General features: G+C 38.3%; 1 protein-coding gene across 1 annotated transcript in view; it reads left to right on the forward strand.

Annotated features, from left to right (window-relative positions):
* LOC149007514 (uncharacterized) overlaps positions 1–19423 on the forward strand; it is a 54150-nt gene that overhangs the window by 15789 nt on the left and 18938 nt on the right. The window contains exons 3-5 of the mRNA XM_089166052.1: positions 14127–14309; positions 14449–14535; positions 14613–14684. Of these exons, the coding sequence (XP_089022178.1) occupies positions 14127–14309; positions 14449–14535; positions 14613–14684 (342 nt within the window). The remainder of the gene's footprint in view (positions 1–14126; positions 14310–14448; positions 14536–14612; positions 14685–19423) is intronic.

The raw sequence follows: 19423 nt of genomic DNA on the forward strand, positions 1-19423 counted from the left end.
ATTTGTTAGAAACAACCCTATGTATGATTTTTAAGTCTACCCATAGTGTGAAACCGAAATGTAGTAGGATTAGGGAATGCAATGTTATACAACATGTAATATAGAACCTTTAAGGCATATAAATGAAAAGCAAGTATATCAAATGCATCAACTAACTTAAATGTTATGAAATTCCATCCATATGAGTATCACAATCTCAATTTTCAAGAATAAAATAATTATACAACCATTAGAAGTTCTATATAAGTCATTAAATCATAAATTCATAAGTCAAGTAGAGAATGATTGATCTTCCTTGTTGTAGATGTGTTAAGAGTAGTTGCAAGTGAAAATTCAGCCAAAATCCACAAAAAAAGGTAAAAATTGAGAGTTCCAGCGAGATATGGCGAGATATGGCGAGATCTCGAGCGAGATATCCCAACTCGCTGCTCTCGCCCTCCATCTCGTCTCGCCAAGCCAAAAAAGGAGATATCTCACGAGATCTTGGCGAGATCTCGGCGAGATCTCCCACCATGGCACAAGCAGAACAAACTCTACGACCTGAGTGTATAAATGGGATTTAGGCAAAGATCTCTACTTTTTTTTGCCCCTTGGTCTGCCACTTTGACATTCTATGTTCAGATATTGCATTTATTGTGCACTCCATGATTTATCGATTTGTGGCATTTATTCTGTTATATTGACGTTAGTATTGGCATTCATAGCCAATAGAAAAGCTAGTTCTGTTTCTTTTAGGATTAGTATATTTCCTAAGAAGAACCAACCAGCCACACCCATCTTGCTTACATAAGCACATATCTGATGTTTCTCAGACAACTCATATCCTAGTTCATACAAAGCTTGATGTGTCACCCCAGTCTTGCCTGTGGTTAATGTTGCAGGGTTGTAATGGTTTATGGAAAAAAGTAAAGCTAGAGCAGACAAATGTTACATTCACGAAGAGAAATCTGTTACATGGTGGTGCATATTAGTTTCAGCATACTTTTTGTTTACTCGGATCCAATAAGAGGAGTTTCCCATGGCACTACCATTTGATGAGGCCAAGACATAAAGAGAAGACCAAAATATTGTTTTGGCTTCTCGCTACTGTTCATATTAACAATATCACAGTCAATATTTGCTCAATTTTGGAAATACTTTTTGGTAGATTTTGTGGATTCCATAGTCTGCTGTATGAGATCAGTTTGAATATTCACTTCCCTAAGTGTGGAGTGCTCCTACTGCTGTCTTAGATTTTTAAATATCAGTTATTTGATATAATTCTAGAAGTAGTTTTAGGATTCTTATGTTTATTTATTTACTCAGATTTGGTGGGGTCAAATGCTAGCTTGCGTGTAGCTTAAGAGTTTTAGAGGTTCAATATTTTAGTTATTTTCTAGATTGGGACTAGGAGTTTTTCTTTTCAATAAGGTTTTCCTGTTTGAGTTGTATTCCTAATTGGGAGTCCTAGCTTAGTTTGGAATCTTAGTTAAAGTTTAGTTTTTGTCTTTTTGGTCTCAGCCATTAGGCTATAAAAAAATCAGCTTTTGAGTGCCAATGATTTTTTTTGGGGGGGGTTGGGGGGGGGGGTGGATGATACTTTGTTTTGAGAATTATTATTGTCCTGGTATGATGGGCTGAGAGAACTGAAACCCTATTTCCCTTTCCTATCTCCCTTCCTATCTATCCCTCGTGTCTTCTGTTTCATACAATTCTCCTTCGATCTCCTGCTGCATGTCTTCAACTGTGGCCCTCCTGTTGATTCCTCAGATCTGCTGAAGACTTGGTATCATCCCAAGTCTCAACTGCTGCTTTAACACTTTTTTGAAGGCCTGAATCAACTATTTTGCATCTCTGAAGCCTGTTTTTGTTGCATTTTGCTGCAAGGAAGACTGAGACCTGCAGTTCTGGTTTCCTGCCCCGACCTTCTGCAGTTCTGGTTTCCTGCCCCGACCTTCTGCAGTTCTGGTTTGAGCATTATTATTGTCCCGGTGAAAGGATGAAGGGCTGGGAGAGCTGAAACCCTATCCCCCTTCCTATCCATCACTCTTGTCTTCTGTTTCACTCAATTCCCCTTCTAGCTCTTACTATCTATTTTATTTTCCTTCCTGAAATACTTCAACCGTGGCCGTCCTGATAAATCCTGATATTTTCTGGAGACTTGCTATCATCCCACATCTCAACTGCTGCTGCTTTAACACTCTTTTAAAGGCCTGAGTTGCATCTCCAAAGCCTGTTTTTGTTGCATTTTGCTGCAAGGAAGACTGATGCAGTCCTGCAGTTCTGGTTTCCTACTCCAACCTTCTGGCTTCTGCAACTTCCGAACTCTAACATCTCGACAATTAGCCATCTTAACTGGCACAAAATCCCCTCAATAGCAACCACTCAATCCAATTTGGGAAGCATTCTTGCTGCTGGTTCTCAAGGTGCAGACCTTTCGATTTTCAAGTCTCATCCCTTTAATCCTTTCTTTGGCGATCTTCTGCAACCTGTCATCAAGTCCACTGTAGAATTGATCTTAATTGAACTTCTCCTACATTACTACTGGTGATTGATGACAATTCTATAAAAATAAATGTTCAACCCTTTACTTTCATGTTCTTTGTAAAAGAAGAATTTTTACTCGGTTAAGAATTTTAGAAACAGAAGTATGTTACTCATTTTAACCCTAGATCTTGGGTTTCTAATGATCTATATTCATCGTGAACTTCCCCACCCCTTCCTTTTTCCAGTGGTTTAGTTTCATATACTTTTTCTGTGTAGCTTTTTTTCTTTGTTTAGAGGTCAGGAAAACCGAATTCTCTTTTTTATAACAAATGTCTTTTATCCTATTATGATTCTCGTCCGTTCTCTTTCATGTTTCTCTTTAGACATGTGAACTATTTGGATCAGGCTACCCGCGGCTTGCAGTATAAGTAATATAGCAATGATAAGTTTATATAAGGAATTCTCTGATTTACAGCCCTCAAGGTGTCAAATAATTTCTAACCTTGTACTTTTTTGCCCTTCTAGTATCACACACTTCTTTTAGTGATGGTAAAATCCCATCATGTCATTGCATTCCCTAAACACATGTGAGGCAATGATAATCTTGACGATGATGTTGTGGTAGGAAAAGTTTGAATTATTTTTGAGATCCCTGTTTTACCCTAGCTTAAAGAACCTTTAAGAATCTACAAGTGGCCATCATAAAATGGTTACTTGTTATAAGTTCACCCACTGAAGTCTCACAAAAGAGACAATTCTTTTATATGCTTAGGTCAACATAGAAGCCATGTCAATTTAGTATCATATAATTATGCTAGTAATGACCTAATATGTGAAAACCAAGGTAAAAATTTCGATCGATATGAACATTTCGACCGAAACTGGATACTTTTTTCCTGAATCTTGAAAACTCAATTTTGAGCTTCAAATGCACTCAAATTGATTGGATTTTTGCATACTAGCTATTTCAAGCATAATAAACACTATAAAACTACTAGTTTACTAAAAAACTACTGAAAATGTAACATCCAACATTCCAAGTATATAATACATGAATCAAAAAAGAAGCGGGAATGTTATTACTTACAAGTCTATTCTATTCAAGCCTCAAGGTCTCCCTCTTCCGTCTGCACCCCATACAAATGACTAATATAACTCCCATGATGTTTGCCCCCGCCCCATATAGTTTTGGACATAGTCAAGAATTGCATCTCTGTATGTGGCCTCATCCACATGCATAAGATTCCCTAACGGTGGGAAGTTGTGAATCTCCAAAGGAACTGGTGGTGGTGGGCCTTGTGGCTATGGAATTGTGTGGAAGATCTGCTCAACAAATGAAAGAGCACCTTGGCTCTCAAGACTAGGAGAAGGATAAGGATACTGATAAGGTCGCAGTGGCTGACTCCGATAATCGACAGTGGGAGGGACACCATAAGCTCCATAGGCCACTCCATAACCATAAGGCTCCAGTTGTGGTTGACTGGCCTGACCCTGAATCTTATAGCCAGGAGGGACACCATATGATCCATAACCATAAGTCGACTCGGTAGAACCAATACTCTCCACAGCAGTATCATATGAGGACTCTGCAGGCCTATGCCATCCGGATCCTCTGGAGGTGGAGGAGTCTCTAGCATCATCATGCTCATCGATCTCATAGATCCCACCAAGCTCTTGGCATCGGATGGGCAGTAGGACCCATATGATGGCGTGTCCTCTGTGCTCCAGCCTTGCTGTCTCCCCTTCCCCTTCCTCGAATATGTAGAGGAAACATTTTTGCCTCGAGATGCAGCTTTAGTATGGTCTAAATCCTGTGTCGCGTGGGTGAACTGACTCTCTCCTGTGAATCTCGGTGGTCGTCCTCCCTCCCCTTGACTCTCACGTACTGCTGGTGGTGGTCTGTCCCTAGGATCAGCTGAATCCTGATCACGAGGTCCCACACCCTCCTCATCCCCTCCATCATCACCGTCATCGCCATCGTCATCATCACCACCATCGTTGTCATCGCCGGAGGCCTGAGTAACCTCATACTCAGTGTCGGACCAGAAAATCAAATCCTCACTCTGGGTGGATGCACTAGGGTGTGGCACGAAGGGACGGGCGGGCTCTGCATGTGGCCTCCCCTCCTGAGCCATGAAGTCCCCCACATCAGCCCCCATCTCCTCTGCAATCTGACTATTGGGAAGACCTCCCTCCTCATCCAGCAATCCGTCTCCACTATCCCTGATCCAGTCAACTACTGGGTTATCATCATCATCCATCTCAAATATGTCGGCCAACTCGATATTGGTGCTCTCTTTATCCATCCCCTGTCTAATATGATCCTCTCTCAGTCTCATATTATAGTGTATGTAGACAAGGTCCTCTAGAAGCTTCACATCCAATCGGTTGCGCCTCTTCGAGTGAATGAGGCTGAAGGTGCTCCAATTTCGCTCACAACTAGTGGCAGAACATGTCTGGGAGAGCACTTTGCTTGCAATCACACTCAAGTGGTGTGAGTCACGTCCAAATTGCAACCACCACTCAGCTGCAACAAACATAGACTCCTAGTCATTTTAATACTTAAATAACTAAATTAAAGATAGAATATAATAATTAAATGTATAATGAAATAAATGAATGAACTTACCCGGAGTGGCGGTTTCCCGTCCCGATATGGCCACAACACGACCGAAGCTCCCAGTGGCATCCCTAAAACCCTTTATCTAATATATAAAGAGAAAAAACAATAACTAGTTACTAGGTTAATGACTTAGTATAAAACTACGAATTGTGAATATCAAATGATTCAAATCACTATCTCACCTCCATAAGGATGATTGCTTGTTTAGCTGTTTCTGGTTCGAACTTCTCCACTACAGTTTGGACAGCATCCATCAAATCTTGCCTCATCCCAAGATTGTCCTTGTAATGGTACTTGGGATTTAAATAGTATGCTGTGTAAGAAAAAGTATGCCATAAAAGGGAATAGTTAATGCTTAATGGTGTGATAACATAATGAAAATTAAAATTAAATACTAGACTTAACAACTCACCAGCCTTATGCAGTGGATGCTGCAACATAGACTCCCATCTACTGTTGATGATTTGAAGGACTTTCTTGTTGCCGCGTGGGTGGACCTGAGCAAGTTGCTGCTTCATCCTATCTACTACAACAAATATGTGTGGTAGAGTAGGTTTTCTCTGCTGATCTACCATCCTCAACACATTCACCACAGGCTCAAGCATTTTCACCACTATCCTCACATTGTGCTAGAAAGTCTCATCAAGGATGGTCAACTGTGCTCTCCTTCCTCCCACTGATGAAGAACCCTCCCAGTTAAACCACTCTTTTGATGCAAACATACTCCTAAGGCGAGTCTTCCTACTCTCAAAGCTCTGCAGTGCTATCCAATTAGTAGCAAATCTGGTTATGCCTGTCCTCACTAACTCACCCTAACACTTGTCCCTCATCATCCTTAATGCATAGGTGTGGTTATATATGAAGGTGCTAACATGTCGAGCTTGGTCCACGGTATTCTTCACAAGCTTGACCTTTCCAATCTCCTTGAACATTAAGTCAATGCAGTGAGCAGCACAAGGAGTCCAAAAGAGCCTATATCTATCCATCCATCAAGGCATCAAGCCATCAATACGAAGTTATAAAGTGTACATGTATATGTGTAATGTAAATATATGTATTTACAAATGAAAATTAATACTATATGTTTAGATACTTGGAGTTCTCTTACATCTTCAACCCAACTTTCTTGCAATTGGAGCCATTATCAGTCACAATTTGAACCACATTTTCCACTCCAACCTCCTTCACCACTTGCTTCAATAATTTGTAAATGTATTTTGCATCATTCTTCTCACCGGATGCATCTACTGACTTGAGGAACACTGTCCTCCCATCACAATTCAACATGAAATTGATGATGGACTGTCTAGTGGGACAAGTCCAACCATCAGCCATCAGAGTCACTCCATAATGATTCCACATGGGCTTTAATCCCTTAATGTACTCGCAATTATTACATTTATATTTATTTTATTTAAATTGATTTTTATTACAAATAGCAACCAAATCTCTATTCCCCTTTGAATTCCATATTCGAAGTTGCGATTGGATCTATTCATTAAAAAGAATCGATTCGATACAGGGATTCAATCGAAATATCGAATTCTTGCGTGTTCAATCAATATTGTTAAATGATCCCCTACTCTCTCGTCGTTTTCTATTTATTATCGATAGTGGCGCTGTCTGGGTGCCCTTCTTTTCTTTGTTTATTTTGTTGATTTCTAATTTTACGTATTGATTTGATTGGATAATGGATGTGAATATTTGGTATTCGAATTTAGTTAGGTAGTTTCTATCTGCCTGGCCATTTGAATAATGATGAATAGGTTGCTGGTGCATGTCTCCTCCGGGAGGTTTCTCCTCTTCTTCTAATTATATTGAACAAGTTGAATAATGTTCTGATCTCGTCTTTTTGGTGTGGAGAGAATGACAAAAGATTTGGACATCTTTGGAAGAGATGTCTATATTTCGTGGTGGAATATTGAATGCTCTATATCTAGTCAATATCTAATATCACATATACATGTCTTTCTTCCATACGTACCGTCATTCGCGTCTTCTATTCGACTTAGCCGATCAGGTATTGATGCACCCAATTTTTCCGATTCGGCGTCGATCTATGATTTATCATTCATGGATGTTGATAGATCCTTCCATTTAGCGCCCTTCCGCCGTCAGCGGAGGCGGTTCGAGTCCCGTCGGTCCCGCCTAGTTCCGTGATCCATCAATTTCTCTCTCCATTTTCCGGAGAGGGGGACGAGGTGGGATCTAATTCCCGCGGGATCTTTCTTTTATTTTCGAATAAAAATAAATAGGGAATTTCCATTCCACCAACTAGTCGTTGATGAGGGAGAGCATAGATCAATGTAGTTGTATGTAACCTGAGCAATCGCTGATGACCAAAGTCTCCAGGACCTATTGTTAAGAATAATGAATTACTATTCTCATTAATAGCATTTAATTTATGTCCTCTTTATGTTTAGGCAAATACAAATTATATATCTCATATGGAGTGGGGCCCGGTACACCACTCCCAGCCCTTCCTATCTGCTCAATCATATCTCTATAGTAGGGCCCCTGGGCTGTATGTGCTGGAACACTATCGTAATGCGCCCATTTGGAGAAAGCCATCCCAACTTTCTCCTTCACACTTCCCCATAAGTGCTTCAACTTTCTCTGTTTATGCTCAGGCCTCGCAAATAGGGCCGGATCATTGCGAGGAATCTCAATATCCTGATCTGTAGAGGATGTGCTGAGGAAGCTCGACCCCTTGTAGGGGCCCATGGGATAGGAGCTTCCTGCCTCACACTCTGAGACCTCCTCATAGGGACTTGGGAGCCACCTGTGCCTCCCATAATTACTGGCTCTCTAGAGGACCCACAACCCAGACCCTCTGTTGCCTCCTGATGTCATCAATCCTCTGTTGCTCCCTACTCATCATCATCGCCCTCCTCAGCTGATCGGCCTCTGGATCAGGGTCATTGTCTCCTGGCTCATCCCTACTATAACCCTCAGGATCTGGAAGGTCATCTAATTTGGCATCCTCGAACTCATCCCTTTGTGTTCTCTTCTCTTTCCTCTTTTGCTTTGTACCAGTAATATATGAGGCCATTGCCCCCTTGACCTCTACGAGCACCTTTGGGCACCCTGTTACATCCCTGTTGCCACCAGCTAGATGCACCTTCAATCTAGTGGCCCCACCTCCTCCTATTTGTTTCTTACAATAATTACATTCGCTCTTCCTCCTATCAGCTGTCAGTGGCCTCCCATGTTCCCAAGCTATGTCTGACATCTTTAAAATAGAGTGCCTGATACAAGAAACACACACTAAGTATCTTGAAAAGCTCCACAATATGCTTAGTGTGTATAACTATATAAGTATTTTTTAATATATAAATAATTTTAAAATATATAAAATACACAAAAACTATTTTAAAAATATCCACAACATACTCCAAAAATTGCATACATGATACTCCGCTATTTTAAAATTTAAATCAGAAATTAATTGGTTTTTTTAATATTTAAATATATTTTTGTAATTATTTAAATATATATTAAATACAGTAAAATTGCATAATTAACAGAAAAAAAAAATTAATTCAACACCATCACAGCAATATGGTGTCTCAACTCTCACATATATTCATTTGAAGCTTATACATGTACTATACATATACATTTTTAGCAATATACATAATTTAGTAAATAATTTTTAATAACAGAAAAATAAAAAAATAGTAGAAAGAATCAAAAAATAATTTTGACACTACAAATTCATAGATCAACACTCTAAAGTAAACATATATAAATTTGGAAGCAATCTAACATGATTTAAGGCACAAATGAAACAAAAATAAAAAAATGAGGAAGTTGGTTACTCACCTTGCAAGATTTGAGAAAATGCACAAATGGAGGAGCAAATCAAGTGTTTGAAGGAAATGGAATTCTAGAAATTAGGTGTAGAAGGGGATGAAAGCAAGAGAAATCAACAAAATCTTCAAAAGGAGATCGAAATCTCCAGGACAATATCGCTCGGTATTGCTCGAAATGACGGTAAGGTCGAAAATGAGCTCGAGTTGGATACTTTAAAGCCTGTGGAAGTATCATTTCGGCCCGATATGGTATCGGGCCGAAATATTGACTTGTATTGACCGATATTTCGGTCGATACGAAATGATACATGATACATTTTGTGCCTACTACTACATTTCGTTTCGATTTGGAATTTTGCAGGCATTTCGGTCGAAATTTCGACCATTTCAATCGAATTTTTTTCCATGGTGAAAACCAATTTATAATAAAGCATATGGCATTGTATAAGCATGTTTATAAACAATCAAAAGCAATAAACATAGATCATTGCAAACTTGTGTATAGAAACAGATTTTTTATAGGGCATGCTGAAACAAGGCTACAAGGCAATGCTGACATGTCCTAGGCATCCAAGACAGTCATGTTTCTTTAATCAAATGAGATGTATTGTCTCCCCAGACAGCATCTGATGTCTAGGTGGACCTAAGCAACGGCTTGACAACCATTGTTTGGTTGAATATCTATCAATCTAGCCTTTGGTGGGTTTTGAGCAAATAATCTAGGGTAAAGCTATTTGGAACCTACCCGGTGATAACCTATTGTGTTTTCTAGTATTTTCCCTTTCCCGCTCCCTTTCTTCTCCGTTTGCATTCTTCCCCATCTCCACAATCTGCAACCAACCATTACCTCTACTCCTGCTTCACTGCCCTGGCTTCTATGGGAAACCTCTATGGGTAGTGGAGCCCCATAATAGAAAACTAAGGCTTGGAATAGTTTAGCCCCATTTAACCCACAAAATCAGAGAATTAGACATCTAGACAAATAATCAATTTAGGGTTTGAAATCAACCAGTCACCAAAATTAGAATCAGCCTTGGTCTGAATGCAGCTTGCATGGTAATGAAAGCCTGGTGAAAGTTTCACTTGTTCCAATAGTGGGAATGGAAGTCATGAGGATGGTCACCAAATTAGAAGCTATTCTCAGAATGGCAGCAGCTTGGTAGAGAGTTGGTCTCAGTTGGAAGGCCTCCTTCAATCATCAGAAGCAGTAACAAAACTCCACACAGGCTTGATTTGAACAAGCAGAGAAGGGAGAGTGAAATGTGTATTTAGCTCTCTCAGTGAGGTTACTTTAGGCCTAGCATTCAGCAGTCCACAGTAGGGTTCCCTAGATCCTAAGTGTTTGGCTCTCGTTGCAAGGCCCTATGCTTATCACATAGCTTGGACAAGAGAACAGTAGTAGCAATGCCAAGCTTCTGTTATCATTATCTTGGGCTGTGAGCAGCCCATTGCATATCTGTAGAGCAAAGGTTTGCTCCACAAAATAGAAACCCCTAATTGTTAAAATAGAGACTAGACTTTGCTGAGTTATTTAGCTAATATTCCTAGCAATTGCAAAATAGAACTTTGTTAAAATTATAATTAGAAAACTAGGAGACTTTATACTTATGCCATATGCATAAAACTAAATGACATCAAAGTAGTTATCAAAGATCTTTAGTCTTTTAGGATGTGCTTGGCAATAGTCTTGGAGAACGTTCTGGCTTTTAGTTTTACTTGGAGAACTGAAAAACCGGTTGGTTGTTTGTTAAAATGATTTTTCTTTTGTTCTTGATGAACAAATCGGTGAGAAAAGTGGTCTAAGGAACGGCTTTTGCAGAAACACGTGAGATATGATCTGTTGATGGAACTGAAACTTAATAAAATGGTCCCAACAATGAAGTTCTCTCAAGACCACTCCACCTACCCTTGTTCTCTTGCCCGCATCCTTGCTTGAAAACTAGATTCTTCAATTTCTGGACCCAATTGGAAATATTTCCAGAACGAGCTTATCAAACGCTCAGTTCTAAACAAAGAACGGTCATGCAGCACAGGAACATGTAAAACAGTTTTACACAGTAATTGGTCTCCCAGAAGGAAATATTACCAAACACATACCTGCTAAGTCTTCACGTGGTCTGGTCTTGGGCCACACAGGATCTTTAGTATCATTCACACAGGCAAAATAAGTGCTGCGACACTGTTCACGTGTGTAGCATTTTGGCCTCTTTTTGGCACTTCTAGAGGATTTGTGGGACTGGTTTGATGACGTTGAGCTGGTCCAGCTGAAGCTGATTTGGTTATTCCTAGGTTCTACATCCTCCCACCTTACTGCTGCTTCTCTCAACATTCCATAAATGCTGTGATAGGAGAAAAAAAAAATGTGAGGTGTTAATTGGAGGTTGAAACAATGGGACAATGCCAATCAGATAGGTACTATCTACTAGTTCACCATTCATTTGTCCTTTGTATGTATTTACTAATCCAAATTAGAGAAATGATCCCAAAACATCATTGAAAGTTAGATTGAAAACTCATTATTTTACCCAGAAAATTAGAGGATATAGATTAAAAATGTTGAAGCCACCAGAGGGTATTCTAAAACCCTAAATGACTGCTGATTCCATTAAAGATGATCTTGGAGTACCAACATCTAGTGCAACATTCCTATAAGGTAAATCCTAGGATTTTGGTTTACATCATGTGGACTTATAAAACCTATTGTACACATGATTTACTTCATAAATATGATAGAGAAAAAAAATTAGAGGGAAACTCAAGTTTTGACCAGGTGAAAATGGGAAACCTAGCTAGGAAACTGGGAAATTTTGAGGAAACTTATGATTTTTTTGTGCAAGTTTCGACATTAAGTTTCAATAGGTTTTAGGGAGTATTTTAGGGTGGGACTCCTTAAGCTAATTAGAGTATAAAGAACACATTGGCCTGTATTTTGCTAAAAAAGTCAATGTAGATATGTCATTCAATGTACATAACATCAATGTAGAGTCTGAGAAGTACACTATAAACTTAACTACTTAAATTCATAACATTCAATATATAATTTTTAACTTCAAAACATCAAATACAAAATAACTGACAATAAAATGAAAGTACAACTCAATGCCAAGAAGATTGCCTCGATGGATCCATCCTGGGAGCTGAATAGTACTATGCATGTAACATCCTCTCCTCCAACCAATGAACATAGACATTTCATGACATTTTATGCCCATGGTTGTTAAGGTAATCGACAACTATAACTTTATAAGTCTGTTCATCAACATGCCTAAGATTATCAGTTTGAGGGAATACACAATTTGGATAGGGAAGTCTTGATGGAGGGGGAATTTGTCATGGTATTTGGGGAAACATGAAAGAAACAAAAAAAATTGAAATTTGGAAAGCTAAGTATGCGTTTGGTAACGTTTCTGTTCTGAGAAACCAGTTCTTATGCAAAACCGTTTTTTCATGTTTCTATGCTAAAAGACCGTTCTTTGCTTGAAATTGGGCGTTTGAAAAATCCGTTCTGAAAATATTTTTAAAACACTAATAGAATATGTTAGTGTTTTTTTTTTTTTTTTTGGGGGTTAAAAAATAAGTTGGTGTTTGATAAACTTGTTCTAAGGCTTCAATTTGAACCAATTTTATCACTTTCGTTTCTGTTCTTTGGTAAAAACATCTTTTTTATGTTTTGCAAAAAGCGTTCTTTAGAACACTTTTTGATTGGCCGTTCAAAGAACAAGAACGACCGTTATCAAATGCCTTTACTCCCCCCCCGGCCGCGTTTTTTTACCGAAACTTGCAGGAAAAAATCCTAGGTCTCCACGAAATTTCTCAAGTCTCCACGAAATTTCCCAAGTTTTCACGAAATTTTCCATGTTTCCCACGAAATTTGTGAATTTTTTCCTCTCATGAACCAACTGGTCTAGCTGGGTTGAACGATGTTTTGACAAGTTACGACGAAATTTCGATGGTTTTGATTGAAACTTGGGATTTTTTTCGGTCCCCTAGTTTTTCATTTCGAGGATCCCAAAATGGGAAATTTTGGTCGAAATTTCATTAGTTTTGACTGAATTTTGTTCCATGATATATGAGTACATTAAGGTGTAAACTCAAACAACTTTGATATATTTCATGTCACACATGGTTGTCACCGATGTTTAAATTAGTAAGTTCACATGACAAGATGGGATAGTTATAAGTTACATCACAAGAGTACAAGACTGAAAACACGAAGCAGATCCTTCAACTCTTGCAGTCTTGCTCTCCCAGCACCAGCACCAGCATCAACTCCATCTTGTCCACTGGCTCCACCAGGTCCTGCAGAGTTCCTCTATGTCCTCAAGCTCTAGCCAACTCCAATTAATATAATTTTCAAATTTTTGGGGGGGGGGGGGATCTCACCTTTCTCGAAGATTTGGCTTAAAACCACCTTGATCTTTGCAATAGATGTTGTTGGAGTTTAGTTGATCAAGTGTAAGAGGTGTTCTGACCAAGTTACCAGCAAAAAATGGGCACTGAAAGGAGTCGTTGAAGAAGCTGGGGGCGTGAGGGGTGAGATGTTGGTTGAGATTGAGTCGGAATCTTGATCTCGAAAACCTATAATGGTGGCTTGACTGAGATTTCAATTGAACGGAGATGTTGACTCAAAGGAAATCTTGGTGGAGGTTTTTTTGATTACATCTCGACTTCTTAAAAAATGAGATATCTCACGAGATCTCGCAAATTCTTGAACCACGTTGTCATCAACCATTGTTTTCTACCATGATACTGATTTGAAACGCTCAACTTCCTGACTGAAAGAGGTCGATGTTGATAGTGGAAGATAAAAGTCTGCTGAAGGGAGAAGGGAGCAAAAGCGGGTGAGAGGAGTGGGACCAAATTGAGAAATTAGAATATTAGGTTGCCCAACCTATTGCCTCATCATCACACAATGGGAATAGTAGCTTGTTGGTTACACAAACACCCTTTTTTATTTAGTAGTACTGCTGATTTTTTTTTTTTGGGGATGAATGGTACTAATGATTGTTAAGTTTGCAAAGTAATCTATTTATTATTTGCAACATAATTGACCATCGAGTTATCTTGTTTTGACTTGTATTTTGTGTGAGTTGGCAATGGCTGTAAAGATGTTATATTTTGACATTTATGTATATTCCCCCCCCCCCCCCCCCCCCAAAAAAAAAAAACAATTGATGTGCATCATGTATCTTGCTATGCTTAATTTTGTGATGATGGTATAGATGAGAAGCGAAGAGCTTGCTCATGCATCTGGAGACCAAGTGGAGGCTTCAGGCAATCTTGGCAATAATGTCATTTCAGGGTCTAAAGGGAGCACTGCTACACAACAACAATTTTTGGCTGCAAACAGTTGCAGTATTGCATACACAGATGAATCTGACACTTCAGTTGCAACCCTGAACACCGTAAATTCTTGTGGATTCTTTGACTCATTGTTTTGCTGAAATTTCATACTTCTCAACCCTTCAAGTTAAAATTTTTAGGTGGTTCATTACCTCTTCAATATTAATTGTTTATTGTTGATTTCATATTGTACATGTACAGGCTGTTATTTTGTTCCACCTTCATGAGTATGCAAATGCACTATCAGTTCTTGAACCGTTATATCAGAATATAGAACCCATAGACGAGGTATAACAAGTACTTGACAAATCTATTTAAGTTTTGAAGTCCTTTTATGCTGTCTTAACTGTTGTTTTGGTGTGCAGACAACGGCTCTTCACATATGCCTTTTGTTACTGGATGTTGCTCTAGCGTCACATAATGCATCAAAAGCTGCAGTAAGTTTATGTTCAAAGACATTATCAGTTGACTTTATTTTGAATCTTCTATATTTTTTGGGTTTCTCATTTACTTAGGTCAAACTTTTATGGTTCTAATCTCAAATGCAAGATTGCAATATATTAGATAATTTGGGCATAAGAGGTTTTCTGTATTTACATTTTATTTTGTTCTTGTGCTTTTACATGTTGGATTTCACACAGTATGTGCCGTTAGTGTGAATAGGTATCATACACCATTTGTTCACTTTCTGTACCTGCTCAGGAACTTATTTCTCTTTTATTGTGTTTCTGCTAAATCTTTTATTCTCTTGCTAAACAAATAATTTATTGTAATTACATGTTAATAATTGCACTGGAAATAATACAAGCAGATAAATTATGGATCTTGATGTAGAAAACGTAGTTCAAGAACTTGATCTTAGTGGCCATCTTGGCATGCCAAAAAACCGAGACTCAGTGAGTTGAGGGAAACTTTTCCTCCCATTTCGCCACAACATGGTGGCCCATCTTGGAGACTTTAAAGGGTCTTTTGGGGTTGGAAATTGCTGTCTAGCTGATATTAGGCCTTCAAAGCACATTGGTGGCATCAAGATTGTTGAAACAATGGTAAATGTAAGTTCCATTGAAACTGTTGTGTTGAAGAGGTAAAGAAGTAGATTTATAGAACCTGTTGCATACATGATATATCTGAATACATTAATGTTCAAACTCAAAAAACTATGATATATTGTACCCCGCACTTGTTCATTTTTATCATTAATATTTAAATTAATACGTTCACATGACAAGATGCGCATGGTTATAAGTTACACCCATAGTTGTCATGGCGGTTTAAGCTGTTGAGGCGATGAGTCAACAAGGGGCCCTCCAAGGTGCTTTTGAGGCGATCGAGGTGTTTTGAGTGAAATTTTTAGCGTATATCTCATACACTCTAATTCATTATAAATCTATCATATCTTATATAATAAAAAAACTAATATTAGCCTACCTCAAGTCATCCAACATACTACAAACCACACATAGTAGGTCATAAATAAATTCCAAGTATCATACTATCATTAACAATTGAATTCAAGAATCAAGATACGATAAAATGGGACTAAATAGTAAACACATAGATGTCTAAGCAAAACAAGTAGACAACATACCTTCATTAAACGTCACCAACATCAGCACCCCCTTCAACTCCACCTCCACCAGCACCTACAACTCCACCTCCTCTACATTGTCGAGCTCTAGCCGAATATCCTCACAAGTAAAAGGAGAAAATGAAACAAAGCATATAGCCAAATATCTAAATAAACTGTTTTAAATATTTAAGCAAACAATCCCACTTATATTTAAATCTAAAGTCCAAATCCCAAATATAACAAAACATTCATATCCAAAATTCCCAATAAAAATCCACAATTTATATCCAAAATTTCCAATAGAAAAGTATAAGGCAACTAGTTATAATAATCATCAAGCAAATTGGTAGCAAGTGGGAGATCTTCTCGAAGTTGTTGTTGCTCCAAAGAGGTACTTGTGCTAGACCTCAAATCATAATCATCTACAATGCTCTTATCATCATTCAAATCTTCCGCTTGTTCCATGTCTCCATCAGACTCAAGAGTATGTTCCCCAACCATCCTCTCCAAAGACCTGCGATGTGAGTAGCATATATTAACTCCAACGGATGTTGATTCACTTGGCTGACCTCTCCTCGGTTTGTTTTGGCCCTTAAGTGATGTAGATGCCCCCATAGCTCTATTAACAGTGCTCCAAGTAAGATCACCCTCAGGATGGACTAAATCATTAGGCTGACTAACCATCCACTCATAGCTCCAGTCAAGCTCATCAAGGAGTAGTAGATCATAATTTCTACTCTTGAAGATGGCGATTGTACTGAATAAAAACTAGGTCATTCAACCGCTCATGTTCCAGCATATTCCTCTTCTTGGTGTGAATTTGAATTCATAAACAATTGAAAAGAATCCCAAGTCATTCTTCCAAATTTAAACTTAAAAGTATTTTAAATACTTAAATCACTTAATACTTATAAAATCAAATGTGCTCCAATTCCGTTCACAACTAGAGGAGGAACAACAAAGGCCTATTATCCTCCATGCAATCCTTGTAAGCTCAAAAGCATTTCCTCCATGTGTATCCCACCATGTAACTATAGTATAAAAAAAATAGATTAACATAAAAGCTAGAGTTGTAAACCAAATAAGTATAACTAAAAATAAAAAACATACAAGTAAAAAACGAGGACTCATAGTTGTACGTTGTTTGATAGCCATGCTTGTGGAGAAAGGACCTCTAACTTGCTTGTATTCACTTGCTTGGTGCAATATCTTATCTTGTAGATGTACATCAAGCACTAGTCTTCCAACAACTTCATTGAAAGAAGTTTGGAGAGAACTAATCAACTCACAATCATCTAGAACATTTAAATTGTAGAACTTCCTAGGACTAAAAAATAAGGCTGTACCATATAGAGGTCTCTCCATCTGACACTTCCATCGCCTATCAATTATTTGTTTGACTTTCTTCCATAGTCGTTCTTTGCCTCCAAAACTGTCCTTTATTCTTCTCTTAGCCTTTTGCATGGCTACAAACACTTTAGGCAATGCGGGTCTTTCATCAGGATGTACAATCCTCAATACAATCATAAGAGGTTGTGATGCTCTAATGCAATCATCCACACCATGCCAAAATGCTGTTGAGAATGTTGTTTCAGCTACTCTCTTCCTTGCTTCTGTCTTGGACAAATTAGATTTTGTCCATTCCTCAGAAGTGAATAAGTGCCTTAAGTAAGTCCTCCTTGTGTTTCAATAAGCTTTGTAGTGTCAAATCTAGTCACTACAGCCCTTACAAGATCCTTGCCATTTGTCTTCTATCTCAAGGCCTTCAGCAATCTTGTGTGCCTATAAATGAAAGTGGTTATTCTCTTCTCCTAAATTATCACCTTCTTATATTGTTTCAAAGTCCTAATGTCCTTTAGTATCAAATCAATACAGTAGGCTGCACGGGGAGTCCAATATAATGTAGTCCTTTTCTCCATTAATAATGCCCTTGCTGCTTTGTAATTTGAGGCATTATCAGTCACTATCTGAACTACCTACTCTTCCCCAATTTCTTTAACTTTGTTATCCAATAATTGAAAGAGCATCTTTGCATCTTGCACATGGCTAGATGCATCCATAGAACCAAGGGAGAATGTTCCCTCTGGACAATTGACAAGAAAATTGATGAGGTGCCTGCCCTTTTTGTCAGTCCACCCATAAAACATGACTGTGCATCCATACATCTTCCAATACCTTTCATAACTTTTCCTCATCTCCATCGTTCTTCTTTCACATTCTTCAATAAAGGCACCTTCACTTCATGGTAATTTGGGGGCTTATACCCAGAACTATATTGTGTAACAGACTCGATCATCACCTTAAAGCTTAAAGCTTTTAGCTTTAACTGCATTGAATGAAATGCTACATTGATACATCCAATCAGCGATGTAGTTATCCACTCGCTTCTTTTCTTCCGCAGATCTCATTCTATTCAAGATTATTGTTTGAGTAGCACCCTTTGCTCTCCTTTCATCAAAAACTTTTTCAGGAGTGTGTCTAACATGCATATCCATAGGACCCCTTACTAGTGCCTTATTGAGGGCATTTTTCAATCTCTTTTATGCAGTCCCATAGCTTGGTTTTTGGAGAACACCTTAGACCCAACACTAGGTAATGTCACTCCTTCAGTAGAGGCAGGAGTAGGATGTTGTTCTCCTTCTCCAATTACTTGTTGAATATCATCATACTCATTATCCCAATCAGTAACAACTGCTCTCTTTTCATTTTTCAGCAACACTGAATTCATTTCTTGAGCAATTGTTGCAGTGGTCTTGGTGCACTTGACAACATCCCCATATCCACCCACTAGATGTTGCTTCAATCTTCTAATTCCTCCTTTAAGGTCTTTGTTGCACAAAGTGCACCTGACTGTATTCTTATTAGCTACATTTGGCCAATACCCATATTTCCACCTTGGGTCATTTGACTTGGCCTTTCTCTTTGGGTCTTTTGGCTGGATCATAACTAGCTTCACCCCCATCTATTAAAACCGCTGGATTATCAGTTGAGGCCATTGCAAATAACCCAGAAATATCTACAAATAAAAAACATAAAACATAGACAACAACCGAAATTAAAAACAATATTAACAACAATAATAATGATACCACAAAGCCAATTAAACAAATTCTATTGCTAGAATCAATTCTGATAATGGATAAACAAAACAACCCCTAGTTTGGATCTTTTTTTTAAAATAATTGCATACCCACAGAAATACATGTATTATATGTTTCTTGTCTAAAAGAAATAAGCTAAAAGAATCTACCAGGCAAGAGAAAATAAACAAAGAGAATGGCCGGAATCAAAACAGATTTCAAAATGAGATATAGGCTTCTAGATTTAAAGATTCAAAATTTAAATAAAATCATGGGGAAATACCGAAATAGGGGAAGTTTAACATAAATGGCCGGAATTATAACAAAAATGAATCTCAGGGAAAGAAGTATGCGTTCATGGCTCAATTAGTCGTTGGCAGCCTTGAATTGTGCTGCTGCCTTATCAAATGCAGAAACCAATGGCAATATTCTGGGTTACAGAAGACAGATAACATAATCGAGTTAAAAAAAAAAAGAATCAAGAGACATACCATCGCCCGTTGCCTGAGAAGACGGTGAACAGACA

This window comes from Hakea prostrata, chromosome 8 (assembly GCF_041222555.1).
Source record: "Hakea prostrata isolate BN-2017 chromosome 8, UWA_Hpros_2, whole genome shotgun sequence".
Lineage (NCBI taxonomy): Eukaryota > Viridiplantae > Streptophyta > Magnoliopsida > Proteales > Proteaceae > Hakea > Hakea prostrata.